The 17,975-nt window shown below is 39.7% G+C and overlaps 1 protein-coding gene across 1 annotated transcript in view; it reads right to left on the bottom strand.

The window, feature by feature from the left end:
- Positions 1-1,173: 1,173 nt before the first annotated feature.
- The window catches only part of pasd1.L (PAS domain containing 1 L homeolog), an 86,196-nt gene continuing 69,394 nt past the window's right edge, over positions 1,174-17,975 (bottom strand). Inside the window, exons 11-21 of the mRNA XM_041572757.1 lie at positions 16,537-16,643; positions 13,492-13,639; positions 12,468-12,546; positions 10,562-10,679; positions 10,340-10,446; positions 8,870-8,956; positions 7,723-7,887; positions 6,688-6,873; positions 5,017-5,408; positions 2,687-2,891; positions 1,174-1,551 (exon numbers count right to left, since the gene is read on the bottom strand). Coding sequence (XP_041428691.1) covers positions 1,396-1,551; positions 2,687-2,891; positions 5,017-5,408; positions 6,688-6,873; positions 7,723-7,887; positions 8,870-8,956; positions 10,340-10,446; positions 10,562-10,679; positions 12,468-12,546; positions 13,492-13,639; positions 16,537-16,643 — 1,750 coding nt within the window. The 3' untranslated portion in view covers positions 1,174-1,395. The remainder of the gene's footprint in view (positions 1,552-2,686; positions 2,892-5,016; positions 5,409-6,687; positions 6,874-7,722; positions 7,888-8,869; positions 8,957-10,339; positions 10,447-10,561; positions 10,680-12,467; positions 12,547-13,491; positions 13,640-16,536; positions 16,644-17,975) is intronic.

Raw genomic sequence — 17,975 nt, 5'->3', positions numbered from 1 at the left:
TTGAGATGGCTCCTGCACTGTAGCAATGAATTTATCCCATTAGTATCCTTTGGTATTGGATGGAGACTGTGAATCCCCAAAAATATAGATATATACCTATATAAATCAGCCAATATTTATAGATCTATTTATAACGTACAAGAACTCTGAATACTCTTTAAAATATAGCTCTCTAAAAGGTGCTTAGTGATGTCACATGACTTGTGTATTATTAATAAGTAATAAGTGCACCCTGTTGTGCGATTGTCACCATGAAGTTGTTGGCCTGTATATGATCGGGGGTTAATAAGCTTTCATTTTCCAATAGTGTACACGTTGTTCCCTATACCATAAACACAGCAGAGATTAACGCTTACCTGTTATGGGTGCAATGCTGTGAGATTTCAGTTCAGTTGTAAAGTCTATCGACTGGCAAGTCTTCCTTTGTCCAATCAGTGTCTGTCTAACAAAGTGAAAGTATCCTGACCTTGTGTCCCAAACTCATGATACTGTCAGATCTCCCAATGTAGAGCTCACTTCACAAACTGGACAAAATAAAGGCAGATTTACTGGAAGGTGCCAATATGTTAGGATACCTGCTCCCCAGCGAATTGAAATGCCCCTGCTTAGGGAAACAAGTAGCACAGCAAAGCCACCCTACTTCTCCCAGTCACCCTTCAAGGGACTTAGACTCACCCAACCACAGCAGAGTCCATTTTTGTTTGTTTCTTTACTGCTCTTTGTTTATACAATGGCAGAACGGTGCTGGGGTACTACTATTCAATTTGCCTGTGGGAGGTTCCTAACATATTGACATATTTGCCTTTCCTTGCCCTTTTAAAGGCCTTTGAATAAGTGGTGAAAGTAAAAGGGCGGTACTCACAGTCGTACATATGTATATATATAAATATATGGGGCAGGTTTCAGCACAGGGCTGTGTTATTAACAATTCCAGTGCTGCTGCAGGGCTGTTGGCCACTCTGACCCAAAATGCACTGCTCTGCAATGGGTCAAACAAAAAACCAATAGCAAAAAGTACAACGTTACTACCAAGTATTATCATTTTCAGTAAGTCCGTATCATTAAAAGCGTCACTTGCTTGAGTAGCTTTGGCAGACGACAGCAATAAAAGCCCCTGCCGTATACGTTGTGTATATGATTGTAACACTGGAACACACATTCCTAGGTGGGATGTTATCGTAGGGTGAAGGGGTTGGCTTCAATTCCATGACCTGTGTCAATCAGTAGTAACATTTTGGCCTTCAATATGTAGTTTCTGTCCAGTGGATTTGCTCCTCTGTCTTCGCACCCTCTGTAGCTGTGGGGCGGCGGAGTTTTCTCCAGGCAGTGAATTCTGGGAGGCCTTTCCCTTTCTGATACATCTGCTGTCCCTGATTGTCACTTCTCACTGATGCATCATGGGAGCTGCATCTCAGACAGGTCGGCCATGTTCCCAGATTGGTTTAGCGGCTGAGGATGTAAAAAATACCCCATTGTGCTTTGCTGCATCACGTGAGGCTGCTGGAAAATGCTTTGAGAATGTGCAGTTTGTACTGTCTCCGGTGTCTGCATCTGTAATTCATAAAGACTTGGTATTAGTTGGCACACAAACTAGTGTAAAGAATAGTATGTTGCTCTGTGGAAATTGAAAATACCCACAGGTGTGTTTTTTTTCTTTTAAACAGTATTTTTTCCATGTAGCCCCTCCCACTGTCTTACAAGTATAGGATTATTAATTATTTGGAATCCTTGGGACCGGGTTTAAGGATCCCCATACTATGGGACTCATCGTAGGGGGCAGTATTAGACCCACCAGTATAGCAGAAAAAACATTTACCAGTACCATTTAAACATGCAAAATCCCAATGGGATACTTGGCAACTTATTAAAAAAGCCCTGTGACTCTGCGGATCATCAGTAGCCTTAAGGCCCCCATACACGGACCGATAAAAGCTGCGGACAGACTGAGTGGGTAGCTTATTGGCCCCAGGCCCGGATTTGTTGCAAGGCAACAAAGGCCCGGGCCTGGGCGGCAAAACTGTCGGGAAGGCATACAGCCCAGTCAGATTGTAAAAAGAGCTAATTGCCAGCGCTCCGGCACATGCGTGTGCGTGCTCCTGTGGGGGACAGGAGGTTGCACATGAAAATTGGCAGGCGCTAGGACCCTCCGACGTGAAGCAGCCTCGGGGCGCCGAAGAAAGGAATCCAGGCCTGATCGGCCCGTGTATGGGGCCATCCGACGCGCGTCCCAATCAATATCTGCCCGAAATTCAGCTTGATGCCAATCGGGCAGAGTAAAAAATCCTGTCGGATCGCGGCCGCATCTGTTTGCTGATGCAGTCCCGCAATCTGATCCCCCCCATATTGCCGCCATTCTGATCCAAATGTTAGGGCCTAAGGCCCCAAGATCGGATCAGCCCGATACCGGCCCACCTCAACGTGGGCATATCGGGGAGAGATCCACTCATTTGGCAACATCGCTAAACGAGCGGATCTCCCTGTGTATGGCCAGCTTGACTCATCTAATGTCTGGGGCAAAGGGACTGAAAATGTGGGTGCCATTTATATTCAGCCTTGCACACATGAAGCTTGAGAATATTTGAAGGTACCATGAAAGCTGGGTATAATCCAAAGAGTGGTTGCAGATGGCATTATCTACAAATTCTTTGGAGTTACTAAAGCTGAGAGAATGGTATTTCTTCTCTACCTGAAGATACAGAGGCTGGACCTGCTGCTGTTGCTGCTGACATTGTTGCACATGGACAGACGGATGGCTTTGCTGAGTGCTGAAACTGGAATGCGGGATCATGACTGATGTATAGGCTGGAGGAGGTTGCACGGCAATAACAGGACTGCATGTGATTGGCTGCATGTGTAATGAGGGAGGCTGAAGTTGCTGATCCTGGCCAAACCTACAAATTAACAAAAGCAAAATAATTTATATAAAATCAGAATGAATTTAAAATAATAATTAGAAGCTCACCTTTAAATTCATGATGACACTTAGAAACTAAAGAAAATGTGAATTTTTAATGTTTTTTAAATTACTTAGCTTTCCATTCAGTAGCAATCTTATTTCTAGGGTACAGTTTACCCTAGCAACTAGGCAGTGGTGTGAACAAGAGACTGGAATATCAATAGGAGAGGCCTTAACAGAAAGATAAGTAATAAAAAGTAACAATAATGTTACAATTAAAGCCTCACAGAGCAATAGATTTTTGGCTGTCAGGGTCAGTGACCCTCCTTTTTAAAGCTGAAAGGGGCAGATGGCAGCAAATAATTAAAAAAATAGGAAAATAACAAATGAAGACCCATTGAAAAGTTGCTATGAATAGGACATTCTATAAAATACAAAGGGGCACATTTATCAACACTGGGCAAATTTGTCCATGGGCAGTTACCCATAGCAACCATCTTTTTAAAGTCAGATGCAAGTAGAACAATGCAACAATCTGATTGGTTGCCATAGTTTACTGCCCATAGGCAAATTTGCCCAGTTTTGATAAATGACCCCCAAAGAGTTAACTTAAAGGTAAACTACCCATTTAACAGTGAGCTTGCATTCCACCAGACATCTATATCAAAAAAAATGTTTTTACAAACTGGAAAATGATGAATGGTAAAAAGCAATAAATTCTTCAATGGATACACAAAAAAAAACATATAGGCCACAGAGCTTCAGCATTACTGCTTTTATCCTTTATATAATTTACAAGAGCCATAAATATCCTGTAATTGTTATACTTATAAATGATGCTTAGTGCTGGCATCACTAATAATTGTTGCTTAGTCATTTGTGTCACATGACTCACAGAAACTTGTGTCTTATAACAATGAATATACACCCTGTTGTTTGAGCATATTAGAAGTAACCTTGGAGTCCTATATTTATGACTTGTATAAAATCCCTAGGCCTTCAGCGTTGTGCCTTTATATAGACATAGAACTCCTCAGTGACTTTAATATCCTTATCATTATTCCCTTTTAATTAGGGATGCACTGAATCCACTATTTTGGATTTGGCCGAACCCCCGAATCCTCCACGAAAGATTACTGAATCCGAATTTGCATATGTAAATTAGGGGTGGGAAGGGGAAACATTTTTTATTTCCTTGTTTTGTGGCAAAAAGTCATGAGCTTTCCCTCCCCGCCCTAATTTGCATATGCAAATTCGGATTCGGTTGGCCCGGGCAGAAGGATTCGCTGAATCCAAATCCTGCTGAAAAAGACCGAATCCTGAACAGAATCCTGGATTCAGTGCTTCCCTACTTTTAATACCCAAGAATATCGTGTTAGGTAAAAATATATTATATAAAAGATATATATATCATTTTTTTATATAAACAGTGCCTAATGATGTAAACAGTTAATATTTTTGTTACCTGCCCTAGAGCAAGGAATTGCATGGGCGACAAAACACTCAGGGGGCTATTTATTAAAGGTCTCGAAAACTTTAGTTTCACTAAAAAAACTCAAATTTTAAGTGGGAAAAAAACCCTCAAATTTTGTTCGAGATTTATTATGCGCCGAAGCTGCTAGAAGCCCGAATCCAAAAATACACCTGTTGAGGTCATGTAGACGTCAATGGCAGAGATGTTTTTTTTATGATTTTCAGATTTTTTACGATGGCTTGCGCTCAAAAAGTCATCAATTCGAGGTATTCAAGGTTTTTTTTTCCCGCTAATAACTCGATCAATTTGAGTATTTGACTTTTTCCCCCAATTGCATTCAATCGAGTTTTTTACATTCGGGTTTTTTCATAAATAAGTAAGCATTCGAGTTGTGAGTTTATTCGAGGTAGAAAACACTTCACAAACTCGACCTTGTCAAGACTGCTATTTGGTGGTCAGGATCACTGATTCAAGGCTTGCAATTTATTGTTACTATTAGAAATATTGCTTATTATTCTATTCAGGCCACAGCCTGGTTCCTGGGGAAATAAAGTGCTAGCAGATTGAGGACTACTAAAAAATTTTCTTGAAATACGACTAGTTTACAGTAGACTTGTTACAAGGTAAAATAAATATATTTCACAACCTTAAGTGCCTGTCTTGTTTGTATTCAGTTACTGGTTGCCGATCCCCGGTCTCGGCTGGAACCCTTGAAGTGACAACAGCGGGATGTGCCTGAGAGAACACTGTGTTGCTGTAAAGTGGCATCACAATGTTACTAGGAGTCTGGACAGGCAGAGTTGCTATCTGCTGTGACTGATTGCCTATTATTAGTCTCTGTTGCTGGTGGAGCTGAATTTGGTTTTGTTTTTGGAGCTGCTGCTGCTTATGTAGTAGCTGTTGATTTTGTAGCTGCAGCTGCTGTTTTTGCTGTAACTGTTGCTGCTGCCGCTGTTGTTGTTGCTGCAGAGGATTCGGTTGCTGTAAATGCTGCTGTAGTTGCGGCTGCTGCTGCTGAGTTTGCTGGAGCTGTGTATTCTGAGTGCACAAAACACATTACACATTTAGTACAAGCACCACTTAATAATCATGTACTTTTTCAACTTAACAGTTGAGAAAATGTTACCATATAGCATGCATATACAGACATGGGATCCCATATCCGGAAACCCTAGAAAGCTCTGAATTACAGGGCAGTAATCACCCAGAGATTCCGTTTTTAACCAAATATTAAAACCCTACAAATATTTCCTTTTTCTATGTCATAATAATAAAACAGTAACTTGTACTTGATTCTAACTGTTGGAGTTATTTAATGATGTAGTGATTTTATAGTTGACAAAGGAAGGGATTCAAATTACAGAAAGACTCCATATCTGGAAGACCACAGGTCCAGAACATTCTCAATAAAAGGACCCTGTACTGGCTTTAAAGGAAAACTAAACCTTGAAAATTAGTATGGTTTAAAATGCAATATTTTATATACTCAACTTATTGCACCAGCCTAAAGTTTCAGCTTGTCAATAGCAGCAATGATCCAGGACTTTAAACTTTTCACAGGGGGTCGCCATCTTGGAAAGTGTCTGTGACACTCACATGCTCAGTGGGCTCTGAGCAGCTGTTGAGAAGCTAAGCTTAGGGGTTGTTGCAAATTATCAAGCAGAAAATTAGGTTGGCCTGTAGCATAAGCTGATGCTACAGGGCTGATTATTAAATTCTGATGCTAATTGCACTGGTTTCTGAGCTTAAGTAGTAATTATCTGTATTAATTACTAATCAGCCTCATATTGTGACATTTATATTTTATGTGTACTGTAAGTGACATCAGCACAGAGCATGTGCAGTGAATCAGCAGAAAAGAAGATGGGGAGCTACTGGGGCATCTTTGGGGACACAGATCTTTACTGCTAAAGGGCTGTGGTTGCCTTGGGCTGGTACAGAAGCCCAAAACATAATGTACAACATTTCTAGCCTACTTTTTAATTTAGCCTTTAGTTCTCTTTTAAATGAAATTTTCGATTGTTGACTGGCTAACAGAAAGTTTGTTTTAGAGATGAAAACTTGGCAAGCTGTGGAAGCTTCAAGAATGATTGGATAGGAGAGTTCAGCCCATTCTGCATTGTTTTTCCCTTGCTTTGCTTTGGCATTGCAGTGCTCACTTCCATAGAGGGGATCAATCTCTTACACATGATGGGACTTTCAAGATGGGAAATCTTAAGAAAGGCTGGTGAAGACCATAGGAATTTGCCACATTCCAAGCCTCAATATCATAAACTAACCAATGCAAACGGATACATATCCTCCATCTGTTTGTTACCTGTGCAGAAGTCAGATACTGGTGCTGAACAGCTACACCGGACACACAGAAACGTTTAGCTGGCATCATGGCCTGAGACTTCTTTGTCGAGTCCACACTGTGCAGGGGCACCGCGGCCGGCTGATGAGACACCCTAGGATCTGATTGTGGTAAACTGCTGTATCCCATGGGGATCGGTTGCGACAGCTTTAAGGAACATAGGAACAGAACATCATATCATTTCAAAGTAAGTTCAGCATTATATAAAGGTCTAAACACTGGGGGGTAAACAGCATGTACAATTTCTTGAGATTTGCTTAAAATTTCTTGCGATTTGCTTAAAAATTCCATAGCAGTGTTCCTCCACCCAAATGTTTGTGGACTACAACTCCTAGAATTCTCCAGCACATTATCAAGGGTTAAAGCATGAGAGTCCAGCAATCATAGATATGGAGCCTGAAAGTATATTCCTGCCCATCACTAGTCCCTGGCTCAAGCACCGAAAGCGCTGCCCTGCAACTGCATATAGTGCCGTGTGCCCATATTGAGTTTTGTGGACCTCACAGATATGATAGTATTGGCTGGTATTGGGCAAATATGGTACTGTCGATAACAGTCATCTCTTCTGTATGTATCTGATATTGGAAGGCGTCCGGACACTGTGGATTTTAGGTTGATGTTAGAGTTACATGCAAATTGTTATTTACTAGTCTTTATATTGTATATACTGTGTGTATATATATATATATATATATATATATATATATATATATATATATATATATATATATATATATATATATATATATACTGTGTGCTCACCACTATTTAAAAAATAGTGGTGAGCACAACTTTCCCTTGTTTGTTATATATATATATATATATATATATATATATATATATATATATATATATATATATATATATATATATATATATATATATATATATATATATATACACATACATATATATATGGGCAGGGCATGGTAATTGTTTTAAAAGCCTTTATAAATGCTAGAGGGCACCATGTATAAAAAAATACAACAGGTTTACCTGCCGATTAGAATTGTCTATTCTCCGAAGTTGCTCCTTGATCACATCCAGTTCCATCTGCTGTGTTTCGATGTCAGCCTGTAATATCCGAGTTCTCTCTTTTAGCTGCTCCTTCATATGTTCTCCTATTTCAAACGGGGCCGGACTGGGATAATGGTAAACAGGCTGTCACACAAATGGAAAACATCTCATTAATAAACAGAATTCTTGAAAACTTCTTACCTCCAGCCAAACAGTGCTGAACTACAAACTTCATCATTCTCCAGCTTATTTATAATTAAGGGTAAAGCATAAAGACAGTTGTAGTCCATCAACCATACAAATTATGGTTTATAAAGCAACACTGCACTAAATAAAATATTCATCCAGGGCTAGCATACCAGCTACCAACAGGATAATCGTCCTTCAAGATGGATTCCCCCTAACAAAGCAGTCAAGACAAAAGGGGAAAGGAACGGGGTTCTATACTGGTAGTTATCTAAGAACTAAACATGGAGAAGCGTCTCACAAGTGCCTCACAAGAACCAAACATGGAGAAGGGTCAGTTTCCTTGTTTGACCTGTTTAGCTCAAGAAATAGAAAAAAATAAGCGAAAAGTATGTTCAACACAAACCCTTTTTAATGCACTCATCTTGAAAAAGGGGATACACTGACCCTTTAAAGAAGATTATCATGTGTGAAAAATGCTTTGTTTGATATTTTATATGCTGGCTATGGCGGCAGTGTGAACACAATTTTGAGCAATTAGACTAGAAAAAAAACAGTGAAAATCCCCCCTGAAATCCTTAGATGATGGGTCTGATCGGCCATTTATATAAATGTTGGAGGCAGCCACACTGGAAATTACAATTGCTTATAAAAAAGGGTTCAAATGCCATTTCTGGATTTCTAAACACCTACTTTTTATACTATGGAATATATAAAATATACTGCTGCCCATAATTATCTGATTTGCATTTTCTGGATAGACAAATAGTATCTGCAACTGTATATAATGAAGCATTAGTACTACTGGCCCTTTAAGTTTTAGTGCAGCTATCTGCCCTTCCACTTACCTTCTTGCTGCCTGCAGAATTAATCATATAACATAAATCCAAAGCCTGGTTCCCATTCCAACACCCCCTATTCCCGCTGTAAGGATATTTACCATTATCGCCTGTTGACTTGAAACTGTAGAATGAGCAACATGATGCTGAGATAGATTTTCTGACGAGACTTGAGGCGTTCCTACCGACTACGGAGAAATAGAATAAATAAACATGGTCTGAATTACAAAATCAGAGCAAAGCACAGGCTTTTGCAAATGATAACAGCCACAAAATACTTTATGCAGCCCCCCTTTTGACCTTGAAATCTTCCAAGATTTCTGCAAGCTAACAGCGACACAATAGGTCTAAATGGGAGACAAGCACTTGCTAATCTGTCCCTGCTGCTTCACGGATCCTCAGAAGACATTTACTGCTGGTGTGGACTGGGGACTGGGTTCTGAAGTCATGTATTTAGCTCAACTTAAAATTATTTGTAGTATGTTGTTTTTGTTTTGTTAGTTTACACACACTAAACAAAAATGGAGAAGGGGCTCTCCAACCTCTCTGCCGATAATCAATTTAAACAAACTTTCATAGTGGTAAACATTATATTTAAAATCCGCTCATCACAGAGGTGACTTGGTTTGGGGGTGCTTGCCCCAAACCCTCCGCTTAAAGGGTTACTGTCATTAAAACATTTTTTTTTTTTCAAAATGAATCAGTTAATAGTGCTGCTCCAGCAGAATTCTGCACTGAAATCCATTTCTCAAAAGAGCAAACAGATTTTTTTATATTCAATTTTGAAATCTGACATGGGGCTAGACATATTGTCAATTTCCCAGCTGCCCCAGTCATGTGAAATTCAAGTCACTTTACTGCACAAACATGTATAATACTAACGCGTTTCGTGTGTTCTCACATGTAATCATAGGCATTAAATCTCAATACCTAACACTTGGGTTAAAAAGCAGTGGAAGCCTGCATCATCACAGATGCCCTTCCTTTTACAAAACATTAACTGTTTCTATACTGTCTGTTGTGTTATAAAGCTGTATCATTCTTTTAAAATTCAAAGGAAACAACCTTTTTTAATCATTTCCCAACTTTTCTATTATTGTATACAATGTTTCAATAAATATAACAAAATTTCTATATAACAATTGTAACAGAAACAAACGTTAAATAGATACAATAGAAATTTTATTATATTTATTGAAACATTGTATACAATAATAGAAAAAATGGGAAATGATTAAAAAGTTGTTTCCTTTTAATTCTAAAAGAATGATAACAACAGCTTTATAACACAACAGAACGTATAGAAACAGTTAATGTTTTGTAAAAGGAAGTGCGTCTGCGATGATGCAGGCCTCCACTGCTTTTTAACTCAAGTGTGTGAGATTTAATGCCTATGATTACGTGTGAGAGCACACGAAACGCGTTAGGATTATACATGTTTGTGCAATAAAGTGACTTGAATTTTACCGCTGCCTGGAATCCTTGTTGAGTGCCTGCCATTTCATTGGTTTGAAGGTTTGTTTTTTAAGTAACATAAGCAATACTTTCCAAAAGAGTCTACATTGAATTACCTGGTTTGAATTAGGAGCCATTCTTATCTGATGAATCTCTTGTTGGCTCACAGACAGAGAGCGCCGGGACGGTGTGCTGGCTTCTGTAATACGCATGGAGGATGTGGCTAGAAAGGCAAGAAACATAGAGAAAGCTGTTATATACACACACTGAATAAACATGGCCGACCTTTCTCTGTGAGTTGATGCTCAGTGGCACCATACTGAGTCCCTTATACTTACAGGCAGAGTCAGAAAGTGCGGTGTGGGAAGATATTCGGGAGCTGTGGGATGAGACAGACATCCTTTCCCTGCTGGCTTCTTGGTTTGTGTGTCTGATGCCTAAGTAAGTATTTTGGGGCTGAAAACAAGAAATCATTATTAGTATATATATATATAAATATATATACACATGAGCATGATAGGGTTCATTCACGACCACAAGTGCAGTTTGCGAAGGCACTTTTAGACACAAATAGCCATTTTTTTTACCCACAATGCAGTTTTTTCCCCCCACAATTCCAGAGTTGCATTTTAATGGGATTAATGTGTGAATCATTAGATGCAAGTCTGCTGCTCCTATTGATGCAGTATACTGAAGAATCTCTAGAATTATTTCCACTTTGGACAAGGTTCAATTGGTGATAGCTCCAGGGTTCCCCTGGGACCAATAAGCACACTAGCACTTAAAGGGACACTTAAAAAGTGTTTTAAAGTAATGAAAATATCATGTAGTGTTGCCCTGCACTGGTAAAACTGATGTGTTTGCTTCAGAAACACTAATATAGTTCATATAAACAAGCTGCTGTGTAGCAATGGTAGAGATTGAAAAAAATCTATATGGCACAGGATAAATAGTGGATAAAAGATAGCATTATGTTCTATAGAGCTGTGTAACTTCAGCCTTTTCTCCTTTGAATGGCTGCCCCCATTGCTACACAGCTGCTTATTTATATAAACAATAGTAGTGTTTCTGAAGCAAACACAGCAGTTTTACCAGTGCAGGGCAACACTGCATTTTATTTTTAGGGATGGGAAGGGGAAATTTTTTTTACTTCCTTTGTCAAAAAGTCACACAATCTACCTCCCTGTCCACAATTTGCATATGCAAATTTGGATTTTTAGATTGCAAAGCCTTTATTAAAAAATAAGTTACTGAAACTCCACTTCCGCTCCTCTTGAGAAAAGGCGACCATCCATCCTGCAGCAGTTGATTTCTTCTCCCTGGCTATCTCTCCTGGCCATCCTATGTCTGGCACGCTCTGCTCTGCGGCAAGATTGACAGCCAGCTTCTTCTTCTCCTCCAGGCACTTCTTGATGCAGCAGTACTGGTTGTGGTGGTGATGATTGATGGGGCAGTTGCAGCTGGCACAAAACCCACGTGCGCTGGTCTTGTCCCTGCACACTAGGTGTGCTGCTGCTGACTGAGCCCTGCTGCCCCTTGTTTCCGCTGCACCCTGTGTGATGGAGGTCTTGGCTGACTGGGGGTCTGCAGCATGTGGGGGGCGGCGGAGAGTGCTTGTTGTTGCTCCCACCGCCCGGCCTGTCACTCCTGATCATTGATCCCATTGATAGTAGCGCCATGGAACTGATAGGATCCGAGCTGTCCATAAGGAGAGCCTGCCTCGCAGTGCTGCTGCTGTTGGTTGCTGTCCGTGGCGCTGCCGCCTGAACTGAAGCGAACTCCACAAGAGTGCATTTGTGTACGGAAACTCCGACAAGAACTGGGTCTCAGCTTTCCTTCTACTGCGTGCGTCTCCTCCGATAAGAGTTTTTGGTACAATATTAGTAATTCTGCAATATTAGTATATACCTAGAACGAGATCTTGGCTCACTGGTACGCCAGGCTTCAGTCCCCTACTGGGATATGGCGCTGATGGGAATATTTACATCATTTATATCATTGTGTTTGTTTGCTAGGCATAGGAGTGCTGCCACCACTAAGCACTTTAGCAAGTGATACTGAAGTTGCAGCAGACAATGGCAATTAAGCGAAGACTAACATCTCTGTCCCTTTTTCTTAACCTTGGGTGCCCAGATGTTGTTCAACTACAGCCACAAATATGCCTGGAGTCCTAATGTTAAAACATATGGGGAATGCACGCTCCTAAAGACCAGATGTACCTAGTACAAGGGTCATGCTATGTACCTTCATTGAAGTTTTCTGCTCGAGAGACGATTCCTCCAACCCAAGGTCTCTCCTTTTCTCTGCTCGAACTTCAGCATAGCTGGGGAAACACAAATCAGGAAATTACTGGGAAATGCAAAAAGGGGGAATTCACCTTGAAAATAATTATAGTAAATTGCAGTTACCATGTAAGACGTGTGTATATGTCACGCTATGCTAGGCAGTCCTAACTATAGATGCAAGAGAAATCTCAAATAGTTTCTAGTGGGTCGTCTGGCAGTTATGTATCATACAAGGATGTATCATATAAACTGGGCAGTTTTCGCTTGCTGATATTACAAACAAACATCATGACTGTTTGGAGGCAGATTTTTTTTTTAAATGCCACCACTGATGTCTGCAAGAACAAAGACTACACCCACAAATACATATAGAGCAATTACTTGCTAATTTTCTTATTTGCCTCTAGATGGAGCTATTGTCTGCAGATAGACAAGTGAAGACTACGATCTCTTCATGTCCTTGTTTCTTAACCTTCCCCAGATGTTGCTGGACTACAACCAACTAATACACTTGTGGTCCCAATGTTAAAACATGGTATCTCCATAACAAAGCTGTTCTGGCTTTTTATAATTATTATCATTTATTTAGCAGGGACATGTTATGCAGTGCTAGATAGAGATTGTTCATTTTACTTAAACCAGCTTTAAGGCACTTGGCATTGAATTAAGGAATAAATCAAGCAAAACAGTATATCTTATAGGAAAAGAGCCTGCATACCATTTAATGCTGCATGGAATGTAAGATGTAACCAGAGGAGTCTGTTATAACAGCAGGCTTACAATTACTCTGCATCACTAATACCATCAACTAATACCTTTTTTCTTTTTTTTTTTACAAGTTCTTTCATGTGTTTATAAAAATAAAAAAAACAATTGCCAGCACTACCAGGCAGCTGTAACATCTGGAGGGTTGAAACCATTTTTATGGGTTTCAACCCACAAAAAAAAACAAAATTCCAATATTTAAAGGCAAGACATATTACCTGACCACAGTGTGCGTACAAACAATAAACTCGGGCTTGGAATTCCACTGGTGGTACGTGATGAAGTAGTGAGTCTGGAGCCAGATCCATTGTTGGCCCTTGGTTAGAAACCTGTAATAACAGGACTTGCCCTTCCCGCACTGCATCACTGGTTTTAAATAAAGCAAAATAAAACAATCAGTGTCAGGCACCGTAGGAACTAATGCTCAAAAATTATTGCTGAACGTAACACTGAATGTTTTATATGAATTATTCACGCAGGAAAGAGTAAATTATCATTCATTTTGTCTGGTTATATAGATCATTGGAGCCTCTGATGACCTTCTAAAACTTCTAATACAAAGCATGGAAAGTCGCAGCATGTGCAGACCATAATTCATACTGACTAGTTATGTGCAATTAGAGCTCACCCCACTAGATCTTGCTCTACATAGCATTTATATTTGTAACTACGTAATACAGACAGTGACAAGCACAAAAAACGAAACACTCCAAACACAATACAATCCAGGAGGCTTCCCAACAAAATTAGATGCATGATGGTTGATTTATTAAGACAGTACTGATTGGTTGCAATGGACAACTGCAAGGCATTTGGAATCTGATATCAGCAACATGTTTCAAAAAAAAGCCAGTAGAGGGGCATGTTTCCCACTGCAGAATCATGTCTGTACTTAACGCAGTGCTGCCTGAGGGTCTGAAGACAATTGCCACCCAATATTGATTTTGGCCTTGCCCCTTGCCTACAGAGATTTTTCCACATCCTCTTTTAATGATATTAAGCCTAAAGCTGGCCACAGACGCAAAGATCGATTTTCGGACCGTGTGTGGAGAGTACCGAAATTTTTCGTCCGGTGGAAATCAGTCGTTTGGTCGATCGGACAGGTTAAAAGATTTCTGTCGGCTGCCGATAATATCTCTGCATGTATTGCCGATCGTATGATTTTCAGTGGGAGACTGTCACTAGCTTTGGTCGGACATAACGTTTGTACGATTGCTGTCAGGGGCAGAACATCGGCCGATCTGTTCTTTAACTACTTCGGAATCTGAATGGTTAGTGGCAGGTCGGGAGATGGGGAAGTCGGATTTTTGCGTCTATGGCCAGCTTAATTTACAATCCACCAAACAGTGTGCAAAAACGATTGCAATCATTCATGTTATTTGGACTTTTTGTTTAAATAGCTGCATCTGTGTCTTAAATCAAGTACTGGTTGCGCTTGGCAGCGCTCGATCCAAGATGGGCAGGCAGGGGGAAACATGTAGGTGTCCAATTCCTACTAAACTCAAAGTTGATTACACACTGGCAAAACAGTGATGGCACCTATACTCCGAAAATGGATAACCAAATCCAATTCCAATCATCACCTCCTTTTTTTTAATGTGAAAGGGCTAAATATTCCCCATCTTTAACTATGGTTTGTTTTTCAGTTAAGGTGTAATTGTGTGGCTGCTTCCAGAACACAAGATATTGGTGCATCGATCCAAAACTGTATCCTGAATATACAATACAAATGAAATGAATAAATCCCATGAAATATTACAGCCAATATCACCTGCCACAGAAGGCTAGGCATAGATCAATGAGATTTATTTACCAGGGTGTTTTATTCATTCTGCTACGTTTTATAGCAGGCTTTATTCGTTTCCATTTTTTCTGCTTATATTTGCAGATTCACGCGTAAGGTGAAATGCTGTTTTTGTAAACCACACAAAAGTATGTTTTTGCTTGCTCTCACTGTGAAAGAGTCATGTTTAGGCATAGTACAAACTCTACAGCTGCAAAGGTTTAAAACTGGGCACAGATAAAATAAAGCACTTTTCACTATATGATAAGTAAAAAAAAAAATGCAGTTCTTATATTGCGTCCACAGTGGGTCTATAGACATACCTCCCAACATTTTGGAAGTAAAAAGAGGGACAAAAATTTTTTTTCTGCATGTAGCGCAGCAATTTTTGACCACACCCCTTTCTGTGGCCACACCCCCTAATTACCATATTTGTTTTACAAAATTTGGCAGGTTATGAAAGTTTGAAAATATTTCTCCTTATCTAAACTGTGTTTTTGTGTCTCAAAATTGTTACAAAGTATCTTATTTGCACCTGTTAGCTGTTCTGGGCTCTCTGCTAAAAGCCAATTAAGTGAGAAACTTTGTTTCTTTTTCTGGCTGTTCAGTGCAGAGAAAAGAGGGACTTTCCAGTACAAATGAGGGACTGCGGGTTGAGCTGTCAAAAGAGGGACTGTCCCTCCAAAAAAGGGACAGTTGGGAGGTATGCTATAGATCTATGGAAATTGGAGGCAAAGCACCCTTTCCACCTTGCTGCTGAGCCTTGTATTTACCACCTGCCAATGGCATTTGAGTGGAAACACCCTGTGCTATGTTTCCAAGCCATAATCCTCTTCTATACAAGTGCACTGGCAGGGTTTAAAAGGCAATGGAAAGTCAATTACAAGCATTTACTCACTTTCCTGCATTATTTCAAGCTCAGCTAGTGGGTTGCAAATGTTGGGAATTGCCCCTCCACTGAATTTAATTGGGTTTCCCTGTTTGCCATTGCCACACATGGTGCATCCATTGCTAAAATTATTATTGAATTGCTTCCAGCTTTATATGGTCAGTACACCCCTTTGTTCAACAAAAGCTCATTGAATAGGGCTTCTATTTGCCTCTAGTTTTAATAAAGAAAAATCTTTTTTTTTGTTATTTCTAAACAAAGAAGCTTAAGCTATTCCTCAACTTAAGGCAAGGAGCACACAGAATACATTCTATAATAACTGATGGCTCTGGTGGGATTCCTATTGAAGCAGCAGTTCTTTCCCCCTAAAATTCTTTACAGAATTGTGACTTGCACTCTCGTATAATAAGGCTTTTTTATAGGGTAATTCTTCAATTAAATTCTCTTTTATCTGTGGTCAATCAGTTTATCATACAAGCATGGTCTGGTTAGTAACTGGATTGTGTATTCTGACTGGTGGTGGTCATTATTGTTAGGACTTATTTTTAAAACTGTCATTTGTTGGCAAGTAAATGGAAAAAGGAAACTTACATTGTTCATGGCACCTTGCTAAGAGCTCCAAGTCCTCTGCGTGGTAATAATCATAGCCTGATGTCCCAAGCACTTCGAAGGGTAAGTAGCCAATTATAGGTGGAGCCCTGGAAAAGTAAGAGAGAAAAGGTTACAACCACAGCAGCTGATGATGGACCACAGTGTTTATATAAAAGCAGCCATTCGTGTAATGGAACAGAGGGAAAATCTGGAGCTATCAATATGCTTTTAGTGAAAATAATTCTGATTTACAGTGCAGGGCAGCAGTTTCAAGCTTTTCCACTAGCAGAACACTAACTACCACCATAACCTTAGCAGCCAGGAGATGTTACGAGTTGTAATTAGAGAAGGATGAATCTTTCCCGTTTCGCTTCTTGGGGAACTACGTGAAACAGCGAAAATTTGCAGATTGAAGTTGATGGGCTTTATTTTTTGCATGGACTTTTTTTATGGCGGCTTTTTTAGCACACAATACATTGGAGTCTATGGGACTCTATGGGAGTGAAAAAATATTCACTCGTTACTAGTTGTAGTGTATACTCCTGCCTGTTTACTGTAATCTCCGATACACGCATCAGCTTAAGCGTCTCTTCACATGCTTGGCCTATTGGCAATGTATTGTTAGCCAAACAGATCGATTTGCAGAGGAATGAAAATGGGTGGGTAATACGCAGTGGTGCTTAACTCTCTATCACTGGCAGAAAAGTATTTCCTGTTCCTGTATGCTTTATTCCCTTTTCAGTACCAACAACTTTCACAGTTCAATTTAGGAAGCTCTGCCACCTAGTGGCCAAACTAATTATACATTAACTATTTAACAATTCAAATTTTGCCTCCTTACAAACCCCAAAATGTATCCCCACGTGAGAAGAGTCTTAGAAGTTCTATCACTGAGGAGATGGTCCGACAGACAATTAAGCATTCACTGGGGAGACATTTGCATTTATATTTCCACTTAAGTCCAATTTAATTTCTATTTTGTGCTGATTATTCCCCCTGAAAGAATATGCGAGAAAACAATGCTTTGTCGAATCAGACTTAGGGGGTTAATTACTAAAACTTTAATTAATCTCAGTTTTTTATGAAAACCAAGCTCCCTTCCACAAATTTATCAATAATTTTTCTCGAAAAAAATCAATTTGTATAATATGATCAACTCTTTGAAAACTCGACTTTATTGAACGATTCTAAGGATTTCAGTGATCAATCGAACGTTTTTTCCTCGACTTCAAAAAACATCGAAAACTGCTCTAGAAGGTCCCCATAGGCTAACATAGCACTTTGGCGAATTTGGCGAAGTATTGAATTCAAAGTTTTTTTAAAGAGACAGTACTTCGATTATCGAATGGTCGAATATTCAAACTATTTTACTTCGAATCGAATTCGAAGTCGAATTCATTTCGACCCTTGATAAATCTGCCCCTTAAAATTGATATCTG

This window comes from Xenopus laevis, chromosome 8L, assembly GCF_017654675.1.
Source record: "Xenopus laevis strain J_2021 chromosome 8L, Xenopus_laevis_v10.1, whole genome shotgun sequence".
Lineage (NCBI taxonomy): Eukaryota > Metazoa > Chordata > Amphibia > Anura > Pipidae > Xenopus > Xenopus laevis.
Note: the sequence above shows the minus strand (reverse complement) of the source record. Positions and strands in the feature narration are given on the sequence as shown.